The sequence below is a fragment of the Aplysia californica genome, unplaced genomic scaffold (genome assembly GCF_000002075.1).
Source record: "Aplysia californica isolate F4 #8 unplaced genomic scaffold, AplCal3.0 scaffold01041, whole genome shotgun sequence".
NCBI lineage: Eukaryota > Metazoa > Mollusca > Gastropoda > Aplysiida > Aplysiidae > Aplysia > Aplysia californica.
Window position 1 is genome coordinate 118,457 of NW_004798311.1, and position 11,036 is coordinate 129,492.

Sequence of the window (11,036 nt, forward strand, 5' to 3'; positions counted from 1 at the left end):
TATTTTCCCCACTATCTCTAATCCTCTTTTTCAGTGGGTTGGTTGGTCGGCTGGCTGGTAGGTAGGTTGTCACAAACGACAAACAAAAGATTTTTCTGCACATTTCTAAACCTGTGTAAGATGGACAGATGCTCCAGGTAAACAATCAGTGACGCTGACCTCACTAGTTGTCCCGATCTGCCCTGTGTGACTGCTCACTCTGCTACTGCTCACTCTGTGACTGCTCACCCTACGACAGCAGTTGCGAGCGCCGTAAAACTCTATACTACTACTATACTCACCCAATGACTCTGTCAGGAGCAAAACTCTCCAATGTCAAGGGATTCTTGTGGAAGTTTTTCACAGACAATTTCGGGGCGTCTTCATGTCGCTTTTTGGGGGGTCCCCACAAAGTTCCAGATCCCCGAGGAAAGTTCAGAATACAACGCGACCTTTGGGATTCTGAACTTGGCCTTTCTTACGACTTTCTCAAGGCGTTATCTAAATGTAACACAGTTATCTCCCTCAACTCTGGATCAGCCACGACGATACGATATCTCCGTGATAACACGATATCTCCGTGATAACACGATATCCCCAGGATGATACAATATCTCTGTAATAACATGATATCTCTGTGACGACAGTGTAAAAGAGAACATGTGACCACACACGGCAACATACTGGAACATGATAATGAAGCAGACGTCAATGAGCGATCACTGATAGCTCTTGTTGTGTGTCCAGATTGCCAGTGGACTTTTGGGTAACGTAGCGGACATATTTACGTGTGATCAGCAGCAGATCAAAGACACATTTGTTACACATTTCCAACTTGATGGATTGAAATAAAATCTACTGAAACAGCAAGGGAGCCAGTAATTTGAGAAAACCACAAAGGATCTACATGTCTGGATCTGCATTGGATCTAAGTGTCTGGATCTACATATCTAGATCTACAGATTTCACATATATTACGATAATATTCATATTGTTTCCTGCCCTTTTAAAGTGTCAGATAAAGAGAAAAAAAAGAAAAATGTGAATGAATAAAAAATTATACCTCCTTTTTAAAGTAGTTTTTACAACAGCAGTCCTGCAGTGAGTTATAATGTGCAGCTGAATTACACGCCCATTTTATTGTTTACATGTTTATATGTATATATAATATTTATATATATATATATATATATATAGAGAGAGAGAGAGAGAGAGAGAGAGAGAGAGAGAGAGAGAGAGAGAGAGAGAGAGATAGATAGATATATATATATATATATATATATATATATATATATATAGAGAGAGAGAGAGAGAGAGAGAGAGAGAGAGAGAGAGAGAGAGAGAGAGAGAGAGAGAGAGAGAGATATATATATAGAGAGAGAGAGAGAGATAGATAGATAGATAGATAGATATATATATATATATATATATATATATATATATATATATATACAGTTCCACAGAATCTGACTACAAAACAAAACACGGTTCAGGATCTTCTTCTCCTCCTCCTCCTCCTCCTCCTCCTCCTCCTCCTCCTCCTCTAGACTTTGCACCCTGACATACTCCACCAAGGAGTACGTACTCTCTGACTCAGGAGCCAAAAGTCAGGCAAGGAGAGAAAGCGTCTTCGACTGTAACGAGACTGCTTCAAGCTATGATCTCATTTCTAAGCTCTTAGCAATACGTTTGAACAGTTTCCATGCACAAGAATAATAACCAACCTGTCGTTATCTCAGACACCACAACCTTCTATCTGCACAGTGCTTACTTTGGAGAAAATCAAAGTGCAAAACTCAGAATGTTGGGGGTGAGCTAAAAAATACTGGGGATGAGCTAGAAAATATTAGGGAATAATTGGGATAAGCCTGAAAATATTATGGGGATGGGCTAGAAAATGCTAGGAAATTTAGGGAATCAGCTAGAAAATTTTGGGAATGATCTAGAAAATATCAGGGATGAGCTAGAAAATACTACAGACGAGCTAGAAAACAATGGGGATGAGCTAAAAAATGCTGGGGAATATTGGGGATGAGCTAGAAAATACTGGGAATGAGCTAGAAAATATTGAGAATGAGCTAGAAAATACTGGGGATTATCGAGAAAACATCAGGGATGAGCTAGAAAATAATAGGAATTAGCTACAATATTTGGGATGAGCTAGAGAATATTGGGGATGAGCTAAAAAGTACTGGCGATGAGCTTATAAAAACATTAGGAACGAGTTGAAAAATACGGATGAGTTAACTCATTTGTTAAGCCGTCGAGCTGTGGGCAGCCGCTCGGCTAAGTGACCTCACTACGGCAAGCCGCCCCGGACGGCTCGAAAACCCACCTATAATTCTAGCTTAGATTTAATCCAATCCACATATCCACATATATAAAGGTTATAATATAACAAGCAGTTCCACTGATAATCGGAAGTTAAGATTCAGTTTTGAAACACGATTTCGAAGTTTATGCGACTTTGTTTTATCGCAATGTCCAAATTATAGCCCAGACACCAGTCTTTGTACTTTTACACACAAAAATGTATCATTATTTTGCTCACTAAAGAAGTGTAGGACTCTTCTTTAGAATATTGATACTATTGGACTCAAATTGCCAGTACTCTGTTATTGAGAAATCCATATTATATTTTTCTGTGCTAGATCTAGCCTCTAGGTCTATAGGTCTACATTCTGGATCTAAATTGTCCAAATATTTTTTTCTACCCCAAATCACTATTTTTGGGTGAAATTGCACAAAAAGTACCACTCAAGACATGCATAGGCTTATATAAATTCCAAATGCATTTCCGAATAATTCCATTTAAGATAAGAGTTTTGTCTGATCTGTTTGTCAATACTTGTCTTTTTTCAAGATAATTTTAAGAATTTTTTTTTTGCAATCTAGGAAGTTATTATCCAAATACACTGTATGTACAAATTTTATGGAATGTAAGTAAATAACTGCAAATTTTTCAATATTTTTCAGTTCTATTCATTTATGAATTTTATAATGTATCATTTGACAAGGTGCAAATATATTTTTTTAATATTCACCAAAGATTATTAATTTTAGATTTTATCCGTATAATCTCTAAGAAAAAGTGTTGCATAATCGCCTCTTACAGGAACCAAAGTTTAAAAATACACAAATAAACATTACTGAAAATTTTAGTATATTTAATTTGTTGATATTACTTGATTTTGTGGCCCCTGTAAACTGCACACTACATGTAGTTACCATCTCATTTAGCCGTCCGGAAAAAATACGTCCACAAGCCAAAAATAATACGTCGCGAATGAGTTAAAAGATTCTGGGGATGAGCTAGAAAATGCTGAGTATTATTCGGGATTAGGTAGAAAATAGTGGGGAACGCTGGGGATGAGCTAGAAAATATTGGGGATGGAGCATATTTGGGATTAGCTAGAAAATACTGGGGATGAGTTAAAAATATTAGGGATGAGTTAAAGATATTAGGGATGAGCTAGAAAATAGTGGGAAATATTTGGGATTAGCTAGAAAATATAAGGGATTTAAGCTAAAAAATACTGGTGAGCTAAAAAATAATAGTGATGAGCTAGAAAATACTGGGGATAATCTAGAAAATATTAGGGTTGAGCTAGAAAATATTGGGGAAGGAGCTAAAAAATACTGGGGATGAGCTAGAAGCACTGTATGCTTCTGCGGAAGAGTGTTCTCAGAGGGTCTGCTGGGGTAATAAGTTGTAAAGCGCATAGTCTTGAGCATGGATATATATATCCTATATAAATGCAATAATTATTATTATAACTGGAGACGAGCTAGAACTAGAATATATTAACGATGACCTAGAAAATATTGCTGGCCCTGTAGAATTATGCAAATTTAGACGGCCTAATTATGCTCAAAAAAAGCAAAATTATGCAAGTTACCGTAACACCATTCGCGACATGTTTTGCACTTTTTCAGCAAGAATTTTCATGTTTTATGTACAGAAAAATTGAAAACAGAACATATCAATATCAGTAATTTGTTGTGTATTTGGAAAGAAAACAATACACATCAGTCAGAAAAAAAAACAACCAAAAAATATAATCTCTGTAACTTTCAGCTGTAGATCTAAATCTAGATCTCTATAGAGGAAAGAAAAATGTAAAAAAAAAGAAAAACATCTGGACCTCTGATGCTGGCACATCACTAAAACCAGGGACACCTGTCAAACGTGAAACATTAGCAGACATGAGAACAACAACTTTTGACGGATTGAAAAATTGAACATATTATATTATATAATGCTCAAGGAACAAAATCCCAACCCATAAATAACCAAGATATTCGAACAAGGGAAATAAACAACTTGTCACTTAAATGAGACTTATTACATTGATTATTTCCCTTTAGTCACATGGCGAGGCGTTAATTCTGGAACTAGAAAATATTGGGGAGGAGCTAGAAAATCATGGGGATCAGCTAAAAAGTATCAGGGATGAGCTAGAAAATAATCAGGATGAGCTAAAAAAAAAAATAATAGAAATGAGCTAGAAAATAGTGGGGAATATTTGGTATTAACTAGAAAATATTAGGTATGAGCTAAAAAAAAAATACTGGTGATGAGCTAGAAAATATCAGGGATGAGCTAGAAAATAATAGGGCTAATCTAGAAAATCCTGGGGTTGAGATAGAAAATACTAGAGGTTAGCTAGAAATTGTTAGGGATGAACCAGAAAATATTAGTGATAATCTAGAAAATACAGGGGATGAGCTGGACAATATTAGGGTTAGAAAATTCTGGCAAATTTTGAGGATCAGCTAAAAATTAGCAGTGAATAATGTGGATGAACTAGAAAATACTGGGGATCTGGGGATGATCTAGACAATACTGGAGAAATGCTAGAAATGCTATTTGGGATGTGCAAGAAAATACTGGGGATGAGCTAGAAAATATTGGGGATGAGCTAGAAAATATTACGAATAACGCTAGAAAATATTAGATATGAGCTAGAACATATTAGGTATAAGTTAGAAAATATTACAGATCAGATAGAAACTGAAAGGGATGAGTTAAAAAATATTACGGATCAGATAGAAAATAATAGGGATGAGCTAGAACATACTGGTAATTAGCTAGAAATTATTACGAATGAAGGAGAAAATACTGGGGATCTGGGATGATCTAGAAAATATTTTGGATGCGCAAGAAAGTACTGGAAATGAGCTTGAAAATATTGGGGATGAGCTAGAAAATATTACGAATCAGACAGAAAATATAGTGATAATCTAGAAAATACCAGGGATGAGCTAGAAAATATTACGAATCAGACAGAAAATATAGTGATAATCTAGAAAATACCAGGGATGAGCTAGAAAATATTAGGGGTGAGTTACAAAATACTGGCAATTTTTTTTGTATCAGCTAGAAAATACCAGGGAATACTGAGGATAAACTAAAAAATACTGGGAATTAGCTAGAAAACATTACGAATAAGCTAGAAAGTAATAGGGCTGAGTTAAAAATTATTTGGGAATGAGCTAAAAGATATTACGAATGAGCTAGAAAATACTGGGGATGAGCCAGAAAATATTATGGATGAGCTAGGAAATATTACGAATGAGCTAGAAAATACTGGGGATGAGCTAGAAATATTATGGATGAGCTAAAAAAAAAATACTAGGGATGAAATAGAATAGTCTGTAGAATATTGGGGATTACCTAAAAATGTTGGGAAATATTTAAAGGAAAATATGGGGGATGACTCGGATAAGCTAGAAAATATTACCAATGAGCTAGAAAATACTGGGGATGAGCTACAAAATATTTATGGATATAAGCTATAAAAAATACTGGGGATGAGGTGAAAAAAAATATTTGGGATTAGATAGAAAAGTCTGGGGAATATTGGGGATGAGCTAGAGAATATTTGGGAGGGGCTACAAAATGATAAAAAGAAATATTGGGGATGAGCTAGAAAATATTAAGAATATAAAAAATATAATAAGGAACAAGATAAAAAAAAATGTTGTGGATGAGATACGAAAGTCTTGGAAATATTGGGGATGAGCTAAAAGCTATTGGGGATGAGCTAAAAGCTATTGGGGATGAGCTAAAAGTTATTGGGGATGAGCCAGAAAATACTTGGAAGAAGCTAAAAAATATTACGAATGAGGTATAAATTATTAGGGATGAAGTAGAAAATTGCGGATGAACTTTAAAAAATTACGCATTGGCTAGAAAATACTGTGGATGAGCTATAAAATATTACGGATGAGTTAGAAAATACTGCGAATGAGCTAGAAAATACTATGGATGAGCTATAAAATATTACGGATGAGTTAGAAAATACTACGAATGAGCTAGAAAATACTGGGGATGAGCTATAAAATATTACGGATGAGTTAGAAAATATTACGAATGAGCTAGAAAATACTGGGGATGAGCTATGAAATGTTACGGATGAGTTAGAAAATACTACGAATGAGCTAGAAAATACTGTGGATGAGCTATAAAATATTAGGGTTGAGTTAGAAAATACTACGAATGAGCTAGAAAATACTGGGGATGAGCTATAAAATATTACGGATGAGTTAGAAAATACTACGAATGAGCTAGAAAATACTGTGGATGAGCTATAAAATATTACGGATGAGTTACAAAATACTACGAATGAGCTAGAAAATACTGAGGATGAACTAGAAAACATTACGGATGAGCTAGAAAATTCTGGGGAACACTTGGTACTAGCTAGAAAATACTGGGGATGAGCTAAAAAATCATGGAGATTAGCTAAAATATATCAGGGATGAGCTAAAAAATCATAGGAATGGGCTACTTTGAATGAGCTAGAAAATAATAGGGGTGAGCTAAATAAAACTGCTAATGAACTAGAAAACACTAGGGATGAGCTAGAAAATACAAGGGATGAGCTAGGAAATAGTTGGGAATATTCGGGATAAGCTAGAAATATAAAATGTTGGGAACGAGCTAGAAAATATTAGTGATAATCTAGAAAATACCGGGGATAAGCTAGAAAATGTTAGGAATGAGCTAGAAAATATTAGGGATGAGGTAGAAAATACTGGCTAATTTTGGGGATCAGCTAGAAAATATAGGGAATATTGTGGATGAACTAGGAAATACTGGGGACGAGCTTCAACATTTTATGGATATGCTAGAAAATAATCGGGATGAGGTAGAAATTAACGGGGATAAATTAGAAGTGATAATCTAGAAAATAAATACCCGTGAAGAGTTAGAAAATATTGGAAGTGAGATAGAGAAGTCTGGGGGGATATTGGGGATGAGCTGGAAAGTATTTGGGAGGGGCTACAAAATATTGGGGATGTGATAAAAATGTTAAGGATCTAAAAATACTGGGAATAAGATAAAAAATGTTGTGGATAAGATACAAAGTCTTGTGAAATTTTTTTTTTGGGGGGGGGGGGGGGGGTGAGCTAAAAATTATTGAGGATGAGCAAGAAAATACTGGCGATGAGCTAGAAAATATGAAATTGAAAGAAATACAAAATACTGGAAATGAGCTTGAAAATATTGGGGACTAGGTAGAAAATACTGGGGATGAGCTAAAAATTATTACGGATATGTTAGAAAATAATAGGGATGAGCTAGACATCATTGAGGATGAGTTAGAAAGTATAAGTGATAATCTAGAAAATACTGGGAAAGAGTTAGAAAATATTAGGGATGAGTTAGAAAATATTGGCAAATTTTGAAAAACAGCTGGAAAAAATCGGGGAATACTGTGGATGGACTAGAAAATACTGGGGATTAGCTAGAAAATACTAGGGATGAGGTAGAAAATATTACTGATGGGCTAAAAACAAATACTGGGGATGAGCTTGAGAATATTTATGAAATTTTAAAATATATATATTCGGATTGAGATAGAAAAGTCTAGGAATGTGATTAAAAAATGTTTTAAAAGGATCTAAAAAATACTGGGAATAAGATTTTAAAAAGTTGTGGATAAGATACAAAAGACTTAGACATTTTTTGAGGGGTGAGCTAAATATTATTGAGGATGAGCCAAAAAAAAAACCGGGGACGAGCTAAAAATATGAATGAAGTTGAAAATAATGAAAATGAGCTAGAAAATAATAACAGTGAGCTAGGAAATATTATGGATGAGCTAGAAAATACTGGGGATGAGCTAGAAAATATTATGGATGAGCTAGAACATCCTGGGGAATATTCAGGATGAGCTAGAAAATATGTGCTAAAAAATCTTGCAGATTAGCTAGAAAATATTAGGGATGAGCTAGAATATAATAGGGAAGAGCTACAAAATATTAGGAATTAGCTACAAAATACTGGTGATGAACTAGAAAATATTAGGGACGAGCTAGAAAATAATAGGGATAATCTAGAAAATACTGGGGATGAGCTACAAAATAAAGGGGGATATTTGGGATGAGCTAGAAAATATTACGGATGAGCTAGAAAATAATCAGGAATATTCGTGATTAGGGAACAATGGGGATGAGCTAAAAAAATCGTGGGAATTAGCTAGGAAATATCAGGGATGAGCTAGAAAATATTAGGGATGAATTAGAAAGTAATAAGAATGAGCTAGAAAATAGTTGGGAATATTTATGATGAGAGAAAATACTAGGGATAATCTAGAAAATACTGGGGATGAGATCGAAAATAATGGGGAAAATTCCGGATAAGCTAGAAAATGTTAGGGGTGAGCAAAAAAATATTAGTGACAATTTAGAAATTGCTGGGGATGAGCTAGAAAATATTAGGGACGAGTTAGTAAATCCTGGCAAATTTTGGGGATCAGCTAGAAATTACTGGGGCAATACTGTGGATGAGCTAGAAAATACTGGAGAAATTTTAGAAAATACTGGAAATGGGCAAGAAAATATTAGGGATAAGCTAGAAAATACCGGGGATAAGCCAGAAAATACTATGGATGAGCTATAAATATTACTGGGGATGAATTTGAAAATATTGGGGATGAGAGAGAAAAGTCTGGGGATGAGCTAGAAAATATTATGGATTTAAAAATGGTGGAAATAAGAAAAAAAAATATTGGGGATGAGCTAGAAAATATTGAGAATGAGTTTTAAAATATTTGGGATGAGAAAGAAAAGTCTTGAAAATATTGGGGATGAGCTAAAAATTATTGAGGATAAGCCAGAAAATACTGGGGATGAGCTAGAAAACATTACAGATGAGCTAGAAATTATTAGGAATGAAGTAGAAAATACTGGAAATGAGCTAGAAAATACTTTGTATGAACTAGAAAACACTGAGGATGCGCTAGAAAATGTTACAAATGAGGTAAAAGATACTTGGGATGAGCTAGAAAATATAACGGATGAGCTAGAAAACACTGAGGAATATTTGGGATTAGCAAGAAAATACTGGGAAACCCTGGGGTTGTAACTAAAAAATATTCGGGAATATTCGGGATTAGCTAGAATATTTGGGATGAACTAGAAATTATTAGGGATTGTCTAAAAAGTACTGGTAGGAACTAGAAAATACTAGGGATAAGCTTGAAAATAATAGGGATAATCTAGAAAATACTGGGGATGAGCTAGAAAATGCTAATGATAATCTAGAAAATACCAGGAATGGGTTGGAAAATGTTAGGGATGAGCTAGAAAATACCGGAGATGAGCTAAAAAAAAATTATTAGGGATGAGTTAAAAAATACTCTCAAATTTTGGGGATCAGCTAGAAAATTCCTTGGAATACTGAAGTTGAATTTAAAAATCCTGGGGATGAACTAAAAGATACTGGGGAAATGCTAGAAAATACTGGGGATGTGCTAGAAAATATAAGGGATGGGCTAGAAAATACTGAAGATGAGCTAAAAAATATTACGGTTAAGCTATAAAATACTGTGGATGAGTTAGAAAATATTAAAGATGAGCTAGAAAATATTAGGGATTAGCTAGAAAATACTGGAGGTGATCTAGAAAATATTGTGGATGACCTATAGAAGTCTGGGGAATATTGGGGATGAGCTAGAAAATACTGATGAATATTTGGGATTAGCTAGAAAATGCCAGGTATGAGTTAGAAAACATTAAAGATAATCTAGAAAATATTGGGGATGAGCTGGAAAATATCATAACGATGAGTTAGAATAGGCAAAAACTCATTTTTGTGTGGATTTTACTGAAAAACTTTCATCAAAGGCACATATTGTAAATTTTCAGTTTCCACGGACTCGCCAGCTCTGGAAGCCACTGAATTTTAGCAGCCATTTTCTGGCTCGTTTTACCTCTGACAGCAGACGACACCTACCTTCTTCAATCACAAATGTCTGGACTTCTGCTGACAATAGATGCGTTTTTTTTTTCACCAAAAACAAGATAAATAAAAACAAACTTTAAGATGATCGCAAAAACTTGCGCTGAGCCAGCACCGCCGAGCGCCTCATTCAGATGTGTCGTGACACAGTTCTCCTCTTGCTGAGCTAAGAGGTTATAAATAGAACCAGACATCTCAGGTATTCAGGTAGAACAATGTAGTTTTGTGAATGTCTTGATAACGACTATGAATTATCTGACAATTTTTATAGAACAGAACATTTGGTTTCTGACCTCATGACCCTATTAACAACTCAAAACGGCCAAAAATGTCCGATAGAACTTTGCAATTTTGAAGTAGCGCTTTGTAGCTGTCACGCACTTCACCATCACATGCACGAGATGGGAGTTCGATTCCTCGAGTGCCGATGTTGTAACCGTTATGTTTGTGTCTCTGTCTCCCCACCCTATGTGTCTGTCCCTGTCTATGTGTCTATGTGTCTGCCCCTGCCTATGTTCGTGTTTCTGCCTCGCCAGGATGGCCTGTACCCGCTCCACGTGGCGACCACCATAGAGCCTGAGGTGCGGAGACACACGCGCGTCAACGCTCTCCTTGAGCAGGGCGCCACTGTCAGCGCACAGACACTCACGGTAAACTGGGACGGGCTTTGGGGGATTCTGTTCTTTTATTTTTTGTTTTGTTTGTTTGTTTGTTTGATGTTTGTTTGTTTGTTTGTTTGACGTTTGTTTTTGTTGTTGTTGCTGTTTTGTTTGTTTTGGTTTTTGTTCTTTTGTTGTTGTTTTTT

The 11,036-nt window shown here is 35.4% G+C and overlaps 1 protein-coding gene across 1 annotated transcript in view; it reads left to right on the forward strand.

The window, feature by feature from the left end:
* LOC106013600 (ankyrin repeat domain-containing protein 50) overlaps positions 1-11,036 on the forward strand; it is a gene marked incomplete at its 5' end in the record, with an annotated part of 30,239 nt that overhangs the window by 16,247 nt on the left and 2,956 nt on the right. Inside the window, 1 exon segment of the mRNA XM_013089774.1 lies at positions 10,768-10,881. Coding sequence (XP_012945228.1) covers positions 10,768-10,881 — 114 coding nt within the window.